Source organism: Homalodisca vitripennis, chromosome X (assembly GCF_021130785.1).
Source record: "Homalodisca vitripennis isolate AUS2020 chromosome X, UT_GWSS_2.1, whole genome shotgun sequence".
Lineage (NCBI taxonomy): Eukaryota > Metazoa > Arthropoda > Insecta > Hemiptera > Cicadellidae > Homalodisca > Homalodisca vitripennis.
This window is the reverse complement of record NC_060215.1, coordinates 59545281-59563289: the sequence shown is the minus strand read 5'-3', so window position 1 is coordinate 59563289 and position 18009 is coordinate 59545281. Positions and strand designations below refer to the sequence as shown.

Genomic DNA, 18009 nt, shown 5'->3' with positions numbered 1-18009 from the left:
CTGCATTAACTGTGCTGTGTTTTGGTCGAAAACCAAATTGACTTTGTCCAAAACTATGTTTGTCCAACAACATATTTTTATATTAATTGTACATGAATCAGGCGTTCAAAGACCTTTGACACTATAGGAATAATTGAAATAGGCCTATAATTAGCACAAAGATGTTTTGGACCTCTTTTATGAACAGGTACAACCTTACTAATTTTTAAAATTTTAGGAAATACACCTTGAGCAACACACATATTTAAAGGACAAGTTAAAACCTCATAAATGTACACAGAACAAAGTTTTAAAATCTTAGAATTGAAACCATAAAAATCAAGAGATGAACTATTGCTTAAATTGTTAATAGCTTTATACACTTCTTCTACCGAGAATTTTCTAATGGTAAAACTAGGCTTAGACAAAACATAATTTATCTCACTTTTTAAGTTAAATCTATTTAAGTAAAACTTATGGTCATTATTACTTACAGTAACATTATTGCTGATCTCCTGCACAGATTCAACAAAATAGTAATTGCAAGTGTCAGGAGATAATAGCTTGGCAGAGAAAGAGGCCTACTATTTGACCCTTTATTTTCATTTATAATTGACCAAGCAGCTTTGGTTTTATTATTTGAACTATTTACAATGCCATTGTTGAATGCCAGCTTGGCTCTTTGAATCTCCAACCTATACTGTTTTTTAGATGACTTATGCAATTCTCTAATCATTCCATTTGGATCACTAGAGTTGTTAAGAAGATAATAAAGCTTATCAGGATCACATTTCATTGAGACCAGACCATCATGATACCATTTTGAATTTATTTATTTATGCAGCTACGTTTCAGAAGGATTGAACAATCTACAGCCCACAACAAGTAATAAAAAAAGCTTAAACTTATCATTAATACCTAATAAATTTCAATCCAGATTATTTTGTGCAGATAATAATGCAATATTTTTTAGGTAGATTTATTTAAAGTTCTGATTAAATTACTTAATCTATTAGGCCTAGGTTCTTTACTAGTTAAAGCATAGACGTTATGAGCGTAACGATCTGCTTGGAATTGTATCAGAATGCTATATTCATGGCAGTGTGCTTTCTTTTAATTTTAAAATGTTCAATTGTATTAAAAAGAATAATTGTTATAGGAGAATAGTCAGTTAGTTTGCCATAATGACAGAAATAAGATAATGACATGTGTGATTGGTGCCCACACACTTTCTAAAAAACAATATTTGAAGAAGTAGATATTCATTCAAAGTATTCAAGTTAGGGTTTAGTTAGAAATTGTTAATTGCAAATAAGCGAACATCATATTTTAAAACATATATTTCCATGATGACCTTATATACTGGTACATGAAAAAGATAGAGCTGATAGCCTTGGTTTCCAAGATTGCAAGCATGCAGGTGACAGACGAAGTGTGATATTGCTGGAAACAGTATTATCAGTAATTGGTTAACATGGTAATAAATAGAGTTTGTTTCTAATTTTTTATAACATTTGGTCCTATTATTCTTTCTGATCATCACCATGGAGGTATTTCAGCCTTCAGATTACTTCTCTTTCTGAGTGTGGGAGGTGGATGACAGGTACAATGATAGTCTACAAAACCTCAGGTGGAAATCGTATCACAGTATTTTCCTGATGACAGGAAAATTTCATTCATAAATGACGGGTATGAGATGAAAAAAATATGAAACTAATGTTGGGTTAAGTTTCTATGATATATGAAAGTATGAAAAAATTATTTAACTTTTGTTTATAATTATAATGAGTGACGCCTGAATTTCAAGTGTTGTTTGTTCATGCAGTGGGTCATGTTATAAACGCCAAATGCAGCCACTGAAGAAGACAACTAAGGCACCCTTCGTTAGAAAACCACACTCAATCCGACTGGTTGAGATTCCACCAACAAGTAACAGCACTCGAGGCATCAAACTGTCCGTGGAAAGTGCCCCCCATCACCCACAGCCAGCCGAAGCACATTGTCCTGGACTTCGCATATCTCAGTTAGTGTAAATCTTGCTACTTATCTACTAATATTAGATTAAACTTTAAATAAACTTATAAACATAAACAATGTAGTCAATTTATCCATTTAAAATGAGGCTAAATACAAACATTAATTTAACCCTTTCCGCTCGGATGGACAGCAGTGCTGACCAAATATGGCTTCTCGTAGGCTCGTATTATTTTAGCGCGTACTGACCACTCAGATCGGGTGGGCAGAGGTGCTGTCCACTATGGCGCCTGTGTGCACACAGCAGCCATGTCATTGTTGCGTCCCCACCAGCTCGGATTTATTTTCATTGGTCATTGATACTGTGCTTTTTAAAAAGTTAAATGGATTTAAAGGTCTAAAGGTAAATAATAATGTAGTCGAAAAGTATTACAATGGAAATGTTATATTTCTATAAACTAACATGAGTTACAATAAGTATTAATAATGTGACAGTAAATAATTATAACATGATAAAAAATAAAATTGAACTGCTTATTATTGTTCTGAATACAAATTTAACTGCAGGCTAGTTGTCATCTTGTTGTTGAAATATCTGAGATGAATGGTACTTTTCAAAACAAACACCGATGTGAAGACCGGGCTCATTTTCACAAGTTTTGCAATAAAACTTCACTCTTTTCCTGGTGCCGCCTTGTTCTCTGCTGCTACACACAACGCAATCCTTCACTTTTCTTCCTTTAAGAGGTCTTCCACATAGATTTTTTTCCTTAAAGGAGTTACTTTCATTATCTTTTCTTGGGCGTAACGATTAGTTTCTTTTACAATCTCAGTTAATAACTCATCTGTAAAGAAAAGTTGGAAGAATTGCAAAGGGGTTGTTGGTTTTACACCTGTTGGAGGTTTAAAACCACTATTGAGTGTCCAATTGAATTTTACAAACATTTCCTCACCTTCATTCCATTCTCTCCTCCAACCATTACAATCTTCATTTTCAGCTTCCTCATCTAGTCCATGTTGACTTTCAGTACTATTATCTTCATGTTAACTTTCAGTATTATTATCTTCATTGTTCATTTTGTCTGCCACATCTTCGTCTACATCACTTGAGTGTACTGGACTATCACTATCTCCACCATTTAGAATGTCCCTAACATTGCCTGGACCACAGTCAACAAACCTATATTCATTCATTGTTATCACTTTAAAAACACAAAATACAGGTATTAATACTGATATATTTACACTTTTATTCACAGTTATATTTACACTGATATCTACAATACTTCATTTACACTAATATTTAATAAAATTGCACATTACTAAGAATAATAAACAATCCGTTCTAATAATGTGTGTAGGTTAACTCACTAGTGACAATGTGGTTAAAAGCGCGCTAAAACGAAAGCCTAGAATGCAATATTGACCAGATGATCAATTTCCAAACTTTGTAATGAAACAACTTATTGATCTTAATGCGTTGTATTAAAAAAATACGTCAGAATAAAAAAAAAGAGTTTAACTTGTGGTTAACGCTGCTGTCTATCCAAGCGCTACTAGGATTATTCAACGGACAGCACAGCTGATCATGCGATCTCTTAGGACGGCAACTCTAAAAATAAATGCGCGCGCTAGAGGAAATGGTGGTGGCCAACACTGCTGCCCATCCGATCTCTGTGGACATTCTAACATTACCGCTCCGAGCGGAAAGGGTTAATTTAAGGAATCGCTTGAGCCCCTTTACAATATTTTTTGTAAATATTTGAAAAGTAATTTGTATACCTGAATTAATTAAAATTTGTTACAAATTGCACTACATTATGTTTAGACCACTATTAACATTGGTTAATTTGGCCCACTTCCTATACCGGTAGGAAAGAGAATGCTATGTCCATGATTTATCTACTAATGTGTGTCACGTTTTCTACAAGTACTTACTATTTATATTACAAGCTGATTGTTCAGCGATCGATAATATTTAGGGCCGCCAAGAAAATTGTTTGTTACTTTAATCTCAAATCTCATTATCACCATTATCATAATTGTCGCCTTGTTCTGGATAAGTAATGGAATACTGGGTTAAAACCAACAATTTGAGTTGTGTGATAAAAAGATAGCTTAGTTATAGAGTGGTCCTTAGACATTTATGGACCAAAGACACATCATTGTCTGGTCTTTGTCTGAAATTCACGTTTTATGTAATCCCTTGTGATCAGGATTTTTGTTATTTTTCATAAAAGTATTTTAACTCTCTATGTCATATCTCCAGTCTTGTGAACTTCTATTTATTCTCTAAGAAACACCAGTTTAAAATGATGGTGTTCAAACTCATTGATTTAGAATTCAACTGTTCAGAACTTGTTAATTTGGTATTGAACTAGTGTAGTTAAACCACAACATAACGGTACAAATATGCAGACTGTGACATGATACGATGTTATGCAATGCAACACCACATTAAACTATCCAACAGATGTTAATATATGGAATAAAATTCACAGAACGTGATGGGAGTATTGTATTCCATATGTTCACTGTATTTGATATTTCACGTCGCTGTCTGTGTATTCGTACCCTAATTGATCTATTACAGGAGCTGACTGTGTCAGATTGGTTATTTGACTTAGTATTCTATAGGACTAAAATGATTGTGTTATGTTTGGTAATACTAATAATGCATGTTAGATAGCAGCGGTTACAGTTTATAAGTGAACCTTTATCAAGCCATGTAAACGTTGGTTTGTCAATCCACAAAGTTGTTTTCTTTTTTAACTTTTAAATATTTTCCAAGAAAAACAGTAATACACATTTACAGTTGACCAAATGAAGAGTAACAGATCACATACATCAGGGTTTAAGCTGTGATCGCATTTGTTGCATTTTGCAAGATGACCTGAGGAAAGACGACAGCTGTTTAGAAAAGCTGTAGCAAATTTGCAAAGAATAAACATAAAAGTATATCGTATTTGGAAGTTCAGTTTACAGCGTTAAAACTACTGTTTTCAATAATTATATAAGATAAAATATAGAGTATTAGACACCACGACGCACCGCCGGTCGACGACCCATGTAGTTGGAAAGTGCCTGCCTACTCTCGGATCAAAAAGTGTAGATGCCTGAGTTTCAACGTTAATGACTAACTAACTAATACAGCTAAAATTATGGGAGTTACATTATTATTTTTGCATCTAGAAATATAAATAAAATTGTTTACAAACAATAATCAAGGTTTGTGTAAGAATGAAAAAGTACTGATTTTTGATGCTTTATTACTAAACTGTAATTTTGAAAATTAATTATTCCTTGTTAAAACTGCTATTGGAGGTTCAAAGGCCGAATGATAAAAGATTATGGAAAATGATCAAATATATACAAACAATATTTAATTTATTACCGTTTCATCTTGCAGTCAATGATGCGAGTGGGTTGTGCATAATGCGAGAGTAGTGTGAAACGAGTGCCCATGCTTTGTTGCTATGAAAGCAGTGCTGGTGCGCTGTGGCGGATACCCGTAAGAACGAAAATGAAGTTTTACTCTTGATTATGAGACCTTCTGAAGGTTTCATAATCAAGGGTTGTTCGTCTTGCCGATTGTAACTAGTAATGAAGATTTTTTTGAGGTTATGTTATAGTCGTAACATTTGTAACAGTTAAAGTATAACTAATTTTAGTGTCTGAAAGACAGGAATTCATTTAAATTAGATTTAACCATTGGCGTTAACAAAACAAAGAAGGCTAGAGATTTATTGAGATTGGTTAGCTAGAGCATAATTATTTTTCCAAAGATAAACTGATGTTAAAAGTAACTTGTTTTATAAAACAATCACTACACTATTTAATTTTATTTCACATTTTATATTAAGAGAAGACTTTTCATTTTTATGTATATTTTTGCAATAAATTATGTTAAAAATGTTATTTTGTTATAAAATTGTTTTTATGAAACCTCTGCACAAAAATCTCATCTTTTAATTATTAGGGTTCTAAATATTTTATTAGGTTCTGGAGGCTAAAATATTAGAACTTCAGACTGTTTTTTGATAAGTATTATTGGAATCTCCGCTGAACACCAGTGCTATTAATAAGTGCTACAGGACAAATATTTTTGCTAAAGATTCTGAAGAGCTTGTAGCATTTTTGCTAAGAAAAACTTTCATTCCAGTTTAAACCCTGGTATAAATGATGATTGTTCAGTTTAGACTGCCACACTGTTTCCAGACATGCACCTCTCCCTTATCCTTATTAGGTTCTTTCCTTTGTTTGAGTGCTATGTACCTTCTTAGCTCTATTGTACACATTTTATTCAAAAGACGATTTATTATGTTTAACCCTCTCATAAGTACATGTATTTATTTATAGTATAGTTAATAGTACTAATGTTTCAAAAAGTCATTGTATAATTTGCCTAAAAATAGTTGACATTCCAGTGTCGTACAAGGGTTGTTTAAGAAGATACATGTCGCCAAATGAGTCAGACTGATTAGCTATGTTCAGTACGCATTTGTCAGTGTCATAGTGAAGGTTGCTATGCTATTCTAAGCATTCTATACTAGTGTTCAAAATTGTCATGGTAATCGACTCTCCCGCAGACTATGAAGTATATAGCAGTTTTAGATTTATGTTGATAAAGAGCATGCAAGTGGTAGAAATTCATCGTGAATTGTGTTCTGTCCAAGGGGAAGACACTATGAGCTATACTGCAGTTAAAATAATGCCAATTGTTTCATGAAGACAATTATTTGTGAATGTTCAATGAAAAGCGAAGTTGCTGACTATCTGTGGTTACCGATGATGTCTTTGAACAAATCAATTGTTAGCTTACGGAAAATTGATAGTTCCGAATCATAGATCTTTCAAAACATTTTTAACAGATCTCAAAAAAACTTATAAGTTCTGACCAGAAACGTGGATTTTTGTGCTTGAAGGGTACCCAAAGTCTTGACTAATGCATTTAAAACAAAAAGAATGGGACCAGTTCTAAAGTTTCTTTTTTGGTAGATGAAGAAGGTGATAAATGTCTTAACCACGTAGTCACTGGTGATAAAACATGGGTTTCTTACATGAGTGTCAAACAGAATAGCCCATCAATGGAGCGAGGTTGTTGTACAAACCGCGGCAATCGGTTATATATAGGCAGCCAAATTTTATTCAGTAGGTATTGAAAGGCTACCTAGATATGATAATTGCTTAAGTGTAAATGTTAACTATGTTGAAATATAGTTTAAGAGTGTTCTTCCGAATGTATATAAAAAAAGCTGTAAAAGTTACATTATTTAACTTCTTTTCCAAGTGACTTTGAGTAACTGAATTTTTTAAGATCATAATTTACTATTAATCAAAGCTATATATTTTTGCATTGAAAATAAATTAAGAGAGAGAGACTATAACAGGACGCGAAGTGTTCTGAGGATTTTTATGGTAGCACTAGTGTTGGGGCTATATTCATTGGAATTAAACGGTAGCCAAGTGTTTTTAACCTATAGTGTCAGTGCACTGTTTCCTATATAAAAGTTTGTTTTTAATGTGGTTGAAGAACAACCCAGTCAGTAGGTCAAGTTTTCTTTTTGCAGAAAGAGTAATTTGAACTCAGTGAAGAGTTCTAGTAAAGTTGTTCCTTAGTACTTTTAGGGATTCAATGATAGAAAAGTTATGAGTTGAAGACATAAAAAAGGTAAATGTGTGTGTACCAGTCTCTTTTAAGTTCTTTACTTTCTCAATTTAAATAAATCAATTGAGACAGCTTTTTAAAACCATTTTATTTCTTTTTATCATGTAATTGTTTTATTTCTGTACTAGTCAAGCGTGAGGTGCTAGAGTTAATTTCTTTGATTATATGTGTAAGGTTATTGTGAAGCTTCTCATTGTTATTTTGAAGAAGTTGAACACTATATCACTGTTGTTTTTTTGTATCGCTATACCATTGTATTTATATCCAGTTGTATGTATATCCCGTTGAATATAGTATTCCTGCAACATTTCTATTCCTCTTTTATTGAACTTTGTGATAAGGGTTTTGTTTTTAGAAAATTTATCCATAATCTGTTATAACATGTATTAAGGTAAAATTAATTAATTTATAAACTAATTCCAAGTCAGTAGTAATACTACCTAGGCAAAGCAGTCTTAAAAACGTAATATAGAAGAAAATAAAAACTAACTAACTAAAGAAGAAAAAGAAAACTAACTAAAGAAAATGAATTTAGTAACTCTATTTTACATTATTTTTAATTTGTACAATTAGTATTTGATTCTTCTCCTTTGAGAGTGATATATGCTACAGAATATTGAAATATTTATTACTGGTACATAAAGGAATGTTAACCTCTTATTGTAGTTAATATTGATGACAAAACTTAAATCACAAATGGTATTTTAAAACTGAACGATCTATTGAAATAAATATTACATGTTATTTTTATCAAAATAAAATTGAAACATTTAATAGTTTTCCCCAAAATTTTAAATTTATTTCACAATACTCTATTTATAGCTGGTTTTTAATACGGTACAATTACATATATTTGTTGAACCATGAGTAGGGGACTTAATTTCCTCTGCTACCAGTGTCTAAAGTGCATTGGCGGATTTTGTGCAGAGTGCAGAGTTTTTTTAATCTTGAAGTCACAATGAGAATTTCTTGGACTGGTATCAGTGAAATATCTGCACATTAGTTGTAGTCCGATACAGTGAAGAAATATCACAGGCTCGTTCAAAATCAAACTTAACTGTAACACACAGAATCGTTCACCGTTTTTGATTGCAACAAAAGTGGTGCTCACACTTACCAAAAAGTCAGGCAAAATATGAACAATGAAGCAAGAATGAACCGTGATCTATGAATGTGTTGATAGGAAACACTGGTGGTGAGGTTGTATAGTGGTAAGAATTAAACTGAAGTATATGACCGCCCTGCTCTCTGTGTATGTGGATGAGGACATCATCCTCCTCCTTAACCTATGCTGTAATTTTCATTCTAATTAATGTAGATGCACATCTATTTATGTGGCCCATTAAACTATTGGAATACCTGCTAGATCTAAATGTGGCTGCAACTTCTGTAATGGTTCAACCATTCTCAGTTTTTCTAGATATTACGAGTATAAATCACTGTTTTACTTAATTTCAATATACTTTTTTACTTCAGTACATTTCTTAAGTCATTTTTCATTTCATTTCAATCCCAAATCATTGCTAATAGTTTGGTTTCAATTTTGGTTTCAAGAGGTTATAAATAATTGAAAACTATATGTCATGAAACCAAAAACAATCTGTATCAAAATGTTCAACATAAAAAACAATTATGTTGTCGGTTTGGAGGGCTGATGACTGAGCTGTCTAAGAAATTGAATTTTGGATCTGAGTTTGAAATAGTGAAGTTTGAAATCTTGTCTGTGACTATGCAGTTTTTATCAGTACCATTGACTTTATACTGATAAAGGTAAGAATTTGCTTTCTGTAATACTTAAAAAAACATTGAATTATTCAAAAAATTATAATTTAATTTCCATTTATGTAAGTCCTGGTACATATAAATCTGTTTTTAATCAAACTGGACAATTCAGCTCAATATATTATATATTCAGTTTTCAGGATAAAATTTCTACAATTTAGTCATTCTGAATTTCTTTTGCAACTAATATTTTATTAACATATAGATACTTTTATGTATGACTTTTCTTTTACTTAAAGGACAGCTTTTAGAAGTCAGGAATAAAACAAATTTATGTTTATATAATTAACTCTACAACTCTTTACAAGAAATATGATGTATAGCACTCTGTACATCTACAAAGACATCTATGTACATTTATTATTTTTACTAAATAAGCCTGTGAAACTACTCAACTTGTGTACATTTCAGGATTTCTGATGGACGCTTCCAGGGTTAAGTTAGAGAAACACTTTTTTCTTTTTTATTTCATTACATATTACAAACTAGCTCTAATCTCATAGTTTACAATTACATAGTATGTCAATTATTACATTACTTTGGAGTTATCACTGCAAAACTATATTATACATGGCTATGCTATAAACACCGTGAGATATTGACTAGTGTAGTAATGATCCATGCATTTTTATATAATAGTTCAAAAGGCCACATTATTAGTAACTGGATTGATGGAACTCAACATATTAAATAACCATTACATTGTACTGTAAACAACTGCTGTTGCCAGTTTTACTGTCTGAAATAGTTTTATGAGTGATGTTTACTATATTTCAGGTTCGTACTAAACCTTGTGGGCAAGGTGACAAAATTGGCAGCTTCGTTAATCGAAGCAGCGTTCAGGCTTTGCTGCCTACTCTCGCGATATAGGTACGACGAGCATGATTGCATGTGTCACCGGATTTGATGTGTTTATCACTTTCACAGTTTTCTTGGAGTCTTTTCAGTTATCTATAGATCACTTTTCTTCTCTCTAGCTGTTGTTCAAATTTTGAGTGGATTAATACTACAATTTAGGAGATGAGGAAAGGTTAATCCTTCTTCTATTGTTCATCAATACAAGTTGAACCCAAAGAGTAACCAAATTGTTTGTTTTCAAAATGTTTTAGAAACACTGACATAGATTTTTTTATATTTGGATAAAACAAGAATTATATAAATTGGTACAATATACAATAAAGCTAGTATAACAAAAATTTATTTATACAGCATTACAAATAAATAAACACTTACTTCTTTTTACAAGGGCCGTTCAGCCATTCATTAGAGTTCAACCTCTAATCAAACGTCATGATGGCCAGACAGATGGTTGGTCCACGGTGTTGGCAGTAGTTCCCCACTACATTTGTCACTGTTGAGTTCAAGTAGTCAGTTTGCCCTGATCTGCAGTCACATAAACAAGACTGTCTGTATTGATTCTCCCGCCGTAACGTAAATTGAGGAGTTTTATTCATTTCCTGCAAGTATGAATGTGCCGTGTTTACAAAGAAAACACCATAAGTGATGGTGTTATGTATGAATCACATGAAAAGTTTAAAGATGGCTGAACGTCAGATTCAAGGGATGTCAAAGCTAAAGACTTTCAGTGATTTTTTTTGGATGTCAATCAATATTCTTGGCACCCAGCGAGTACAAATATTTTGTATCCTAAATGTTTAGTAACGAGTAAAGAAAAGATTTTGGAGATTTTAAAGACAAGCTTATTGTGAATCTACAGCTTTCTCTAAGCATTTTGTCAATTTGTTCAACAAAGCCGTCTGTAGCAACAGACTTACATCCTTAAACTCCTTTATCGTGCTCGTCAGTTCAGCCATCTGTAAAATTTCTCCACCATTCAAGTACAACACCATTACTCATAATGCTTTCTCAGTAAACACAGCACATTCTCCGATGTACTTTCACTTCACTATTCCCTTTCTGGCCATCGTGGCGTGAAATCTGAGGTTGGAAAAAGAAATGGCTGTCTCATTTATATAAATGTTAACACAATTAAGGATTAGCCTTTCCTGTTTTCACTATTATCATCATGTGTGTGATGCATGTGTAGAAATAGCTAAGTTAAATAGTTTCACAACAGGAAAATGCTGTTATCAAGATTTCTAGGCATCTAGTAGGTGTAGTTATTTTTACAGTTGATACAAATTAAGCTGTCACGGCTATAACCCTTTTAGCCCCAATCAATTTTACAGGTTACCTTAACCTGGTAATGGTGAGCCTGCTGACTTGGTAGTGTCTTACTTCATATAAAAAAATGTATATGAAATTTAGACAAAATGTTCATACCATTTTATTACTTTATATTAAACGTAACTATTTTATTTACAGAGAAATGGCATATATTAGTAGTTTATACATTATGATTGGGTAACACTGATAAAAGACAAAAAATAAGTTTAGTTTATGTGTTTTATGATTTATCAAGCTTGCACTCCTTATCATAAGGCTTAATATTGGAGCCCACATAATTTTGTCATATTTATTTCAAAAAAGAACATTATTCTGTATTCTTTTAAACTTTATAAATAGGTGGAACACGTATAAAATACCCTTGATATTTGTATTACTTATTATGTTAAAATAGGATTGATAATTCAACATTATTTTGGATAAGTAATCATTTTTAATAATTTCAAAGCTTGAATTCCTAAAATTAATTAGGCAGAAATACAGTGCATTTTCTATTACTGTAGTTATCTGACTACGGTTGAATTATCTATTGCGTATTGACTGAGTAGGAATATGATTCACCCATCCCCCCAGGATGTTTACGAGAAAGAACCCCTTCCCTATCACACCACTTGCCGTAGCTGGTTTGATTACAAGAATTTAGCAATGTGAGAAATCTGATTGTCTCTATACCTTACCTCACAGATGTTAAGGTGTGTGTCCCATCCCTCGACTGTCTCTATTCCTCACCTTGCAGCTGTTAAGGTGTGTGTCCCATCCCTCGACTGTCTCTATACCTCACCTTGCAACTGTTATGGTGTGTGTCCCATCCCTCGACTGTCTCTATGCCTCACCTTGCAGCTGTTAAGGTGTGTGTCCCATCCCTCGACTATCTCTATACCTCACCTTGCAGCTGTTAAGGTGTTTCATTTGATTACTTCCTGATTGTCTGTGAAAAACTCTTCCCTGCTGCAGAGCGCAATTACAAAAGAGAGAGAAGATATGAGTAGTGTTGCAAAGAGGATAAAATGTTATAAAACAATTGTTTCCAATTTCTAATGACTTCATTGAATTTCAATAGCTTCTAGGTAACGCAGTAGCCACAAAGCAAGTATTGAGTTTATGAATCTGACTTCTCGGCTATCAATAATTTAAGATGTAAGATTGATGTCCAGTGCTATGGATTTCGGGAATAATGTATGATATCTCAGATATTGGAGCTAAAAGGGTTGTCATTTATTATAATGTAAAATATTTTCTAATATGTACGGCACAGTTTTCTTCATTGCATGTAATTTTAAAACACAATATTTATGTACAAGGTAAATTACGAGGGTCAGCCCAAGAGTTTTGAGGTATAACAGGAGTTTTTAACAAGCGTGTTTGTAGTAATATTCTCAGGCATTGTATCACATTACAATAGTGTGCTATGGAGAAAGGTTTTTAGTATACATTTTTTTTCTAGTTTTAAGTATAACCAGGAGTCATACATTGTAAGATCAAGTAGATTCTTGGATTCTTTATTTCCCTTCAAATTTCAAATCCTATTAGCTTTTTTTAAACCTAAGTATGATTTTAACAAAATCACCATTAATCCAGTTTATGTCATTCTTAAACCTTCTATCTGATAATATAAAAAGTAATTCAAGAATACCACAAATTTGGACCACTTATTAAACGTATTTTAAACTTATAATGTTAGAAAAATTTCATACCACCTCTAGTCATGATAAAGAATATTATAAGATAAACATAATACATTTTAAACGGAAAATATTTATACAACTAAAAAAATTGTGAAGTGAACCAAAATTAGCTGTTGTCATTTGTGTGGCATTTCGTGAACATAAATAAACATAGAAAATAAAAATTGCAAGTAAAATATTATTTACAAAAGCTTGATAATTTATTAATTGGTTATCTATCTATAGATTTTCATAAACAAAACACAAATAAGTATGTGTTTTAACAACTGGTACTTTGCATACTAATGATCAGTGGTCGTTCATAAGTAGGCAGCAGTCTCACAGAAATGCACAAAAATAAATATAGAAATTACTAACTGCAAGCAAAATATTATCTACAAAACGACAATTTGTTAATTATTTATGTTATCTATTTACGGGTTTTCAAATACAAAGTATGATAAAAACATGTTATTGCGATCAGTAATTTTCATAATAACTATCAGCTGTAGTACGTAAATAAACACAACAGACTCACACTGGTAAGGGAACATAAATATAAAAAGTACTAACTGCAAGCAAAATATTAACAAAATTACGATAATTACTTAACTAGATTATGTATTTACGGTTTTGAAAATGTTAAGTACGGGAAAGTCATGTTTTAGCTATTGGTAATTTAGGTACTGTCAATTGGCGGATAATTATTGATGCAGCGAATATTCAAATGTCCATTCCCGTCGATCAATTCAGAAATCCAAATTCTTGTTGAAGATTTGGTGGTATTCGAGATTATGCTTTTACCCATCACTGTTATCAAATGTAGTTTATGAGTAAACTGGACCATAAGAAATGGTATTTATGTCTCAATACCAATTTCAACATTTGAAATAAACTAATGAGCATCAAAATTAAAATTACAGGATTGACTGCCTAATATTGTTTTTTGCAGAGTTAATAATTATTCAACCACAATAACAGCAGAAACAAAATGCAGTAACTTTTTGCATTGTTTATGGATTTAATCTCCATGGAAACTGTTCAATTATTATATACTAAAACATTCAGAATATTACGAAAAGGAAAATAATAATAATGGCTGCACACATAATTGTGCCTTAACAACAAACACTTTATTGAGGCAACTTGAGATAAATAAGCCTAAATCAGAAAATTAACTGATCAATACATTCTTACATTTTTGGAACTCATTTTTTAGATAACACATATACACTGGTGAATCCAATTCCTATCAAATAGTGATTGACATTCAAAAATAAGATGTGGTCAGTAATATTATAACAGGACTATTAACCTTTGATAATACCAGTGGTTTTTTTCTTTTACACTGTATACCAGTATCTCAAAACCTTTGGTCTGACCCTCGTTTTTGGAAACTATGTCAACGTCCATGGTCATCTGAAGCAGCAGGTGTGTTTGCTTAGAGAGTGTTTTATTGACAGGATATTATATGAAATGTGTGTACTTGCTTTCTTCAGTAATCAGCTTACTCTGGTATAATAGCACCAATAGATTAGGAAAGGTGTGGCAATATATGAGTAATGGAAAAATTGTATTTTAATGTTATAAAAGGCATATATTATTTTGATATGTGTACTCTTTGTGATTGTCAACTTCATGATAAGAAATGAATTTATCTTTTGATATCAAATGAAGGATCCTGAATAGTGGATTTAATTTTAAAAACATCTGTGCATCTAGTTTAAGAGGGAAGAAATATTACAAATTAATTTTTTCATAATAAAAGTGACTTGTTCCGTACTGAAAAAGATCATCATGAAATAATATGGATTGTTAAGTTAATATTTATATGATGGTAACAATGCATTATACTGACCTCACTTTCTTGTTTATATCTAACTACAAAATTATTAGGAAGTTATTGTTATGTTGTGTTTGTTCAATCATTGCATTAATTACAGCTATATTTACATTTGTCAAAAAAAATATTTTACAATTGTATGTCATCATGGTTAAGTGAGTTTATAGTATTTGTTTGCTCTCTCAAGTTTTTCCTAAGCCTGCACTGATCACACCCTCTAGGATTTTTGTTAATCAATAAGTTTTAACATGCTGTACTATATTTAATTATGTTATATATAGGCCATGTTAATTTGCATTGGAATATTTTATCCATTGATAAGTAAAGGAGAGATTGAATATGAATTTTATTCAGTACAATGCTATATTAAATTTTATATAGTACAGTTTGAGATATATAGTTGACTTACCAGATATATGAGTCATGAAGTATTTAACTGATCAATGCATTCTTACATTCTTACAAAATTATTACAATAAATATAAGAAAAGTCGTAATTTGACTTTTCTTACATATACAAAGAATGACTTACATGACCAGCAAGATAAACCAACAAGTTGGACATGTCTTTTTTCTCTCATAAGAGGTAAATTGTGAAATAGTACATATTCAAGTGTGTTGTCATTTGTTTGTAATAAATTAAAATATATGGGGTTGGGTTATGTCAAATGGGTAAGTTATAGAAATTCGATTCTGATACCAACAGAAGTGCTTAAAATACACTGAGAACTTTAAAATTTCACAATATTACATCTAGTAATGTGTGGAAGCTGAATTTCGAATCCAAATAAGTTTTTTCGCGGAGACAGCTGATTGGCAGTATGCAAATTGTGGATTTTTAACCATTTCTTTACTTTCTGTTTGACAAATGTGAATAGATAACCAAATCAACAAGTAATATTTTGATTATAATTAGTATTTTCTATATTTATACTAAATAGGCACATCATCGCTAGTCTGCTGCGTCTATTTGTAGACAACAACTGGTCGGTGGTACGCAAATTTCCGATTACTAAAACATGTTTTTGTAGTTCTTTGTGTATAAAAACTATTTAGAAATATACAGTAATAAAATAATGTGGTATATAAATAATATTTTTATTGAAGTTTGTATTTTCTATGTCTGTATTTGCCAATTCAAGTGTGTCTGCTGTTTCTGTGCGCGGACATTAGCTGATCGACAATAGACAGACGATCGCAAACTTTTATTTTATTTTATCTATACGTCCGTTGTTTAGTTTTACGTAAATAGATTTTCTATAAATATTTCTCCAAATATTTGTAACTAAATGGAATATATTGTGGAAGTTCATTTTATAAGCTAGCATTTCTATGATTTAAAAGGAGAAGGTGAAGGATATGACTTTATATTCATTTGCCTGAATCTCAGCGAATTCTTTTGAAGTAGCTATGTTAGGCTTGCTTTTTTTCACAAAAGGTCAAAAATAAAAGTAGAGTTCAGATGTATTTGGCTTATTTTTTGTTTGTACCGAACCAACCTTGTATAACGACAAAATCGTTGTCTCGTACCGAAAGTTCGTGCACCGCCAACCTCTGACCCGCAATGCTGGACTGCAGGCTGTCCTACGGTAGCACTCTGTTGGTAATTAATTGCTTGTTCTCTTTATTTTCCCAGATTGGATACATGTATTTTCCAAACATCACAGTAAGGAAAGTTATTAGGTATATACAATGTTATGTCAACAGAGATAAAACTAAGGAGCTTAAAATAGGTGGTAGCGATGAATCGTCACCGAATTTCTCCCATATTAGTGACAAAATTTGTTAACCGTCATAGCTTTGTGATATTTCCTGCAAATACAGCTGGTGACGATAAACATTCACATTTCCACTCGTCCTAAGGTTTAAATATAGTATTACTGTTGTTTATTTGGTTTTAAAATAGACTAGAGAATCAGAAATGTTCAAATTAGGAAAACTGGGAAAAAATCAGGAATTTGAAAAGAAATTTTGAGTGACTACTCTGCACACTCTAAGATAATATTTGGTATTATCTAGGTATTTGAATGTCCAAACATGTGGGGGTTTAGATTAGTGCAGCTCTATTATAAAGTATATATCAGGTACCATGTATTTTCCATTATTTGTGATTATTGGGATTCCCATTGGGAAATTCAGACATTCATTGAGCTTTTAATATTTTATTTAATTGTTTCATATTGTGTTACAAATTAATTAATTGGATTCTTGAAAAATATTCCTGTATTTTTCCAGTTGTTTATAATGCAAAACTTAAACCGACTTGTTTCCTCTAAGAATGTTAATAATATATACGTTAGTCTGACACTTCAACAGATTTAAAACAATACAAGTGAGAATACAATTGAAAAAGAATAACAAATATGCTTTAAATATTTTCACAATTTTGTCATACTCCCCTCTGGAATAAATGGAATGAAAAGTAAACCATCTTAGCTGAAATCTTCCACAACAGAAGAATAATGTCATCTGATGGTTGCAGAATCAAAATATGCAAGGAGTGATGTATTAAATCCAAATTGACTTTATTTAATAGAGAAACATTTGAAATATATCTTCTTACATAGTTAGGATATAGATATATTTTATATCCAGCCACCGCCTTGAAACTTTGAATTATGAAGTCAATAAGTTTTAAGATTACAAAGTTGTCACAAGACTTTTATGATGTGAACTGTTAATTAAGATTAGCCATCATTTTAAAACTTTGTAAGATACAGAAGAAAGTATCAGTACAGAAGTTGTTAGACTACGTGTATCTATGTACGTTTATATCTTGCTATCTCAGTGCTAGTTAAAACAATTCTATTTAGATGTGATAACTTATCAATATTGTTTCCAAACTTTAAATTTCTTGTAAAACAATCTGGTGATAATTTTATACTACCTGGATGATAACACAATAGCGATTA

The 18009-nt window shown here is 31.7% G+C and overlaps 1 protein-coding gene across 2 annotated transcripts in view; it reads left to right on the top strand.

Annotated features, from left to right (window-relative positions):
• Positions 1-18009, top strand: part of LOC124369046 (LIM domain kinase 1) — a 98129-nt gene that overhangs the window by 36865 nt on the left and 43255 nt on the right. Inside the window, exons 5-6 of one of the 2 annotated variants that reach the window (XM_046826741.1) lie at positions 1805-2002; positions 10181-10273. In XM_046826741.1, coding sequence (XP_046682697.1) covers positions 1805-2002; positions 10181-10273 — 291 coding nt within the window. The remainder of the gene's footprint in view (positions 1-1804; positions 2003-10180; positions 10274-18009) is intronic. The other variant, XM_046826742.1, reaches the window with a different exon arrangement.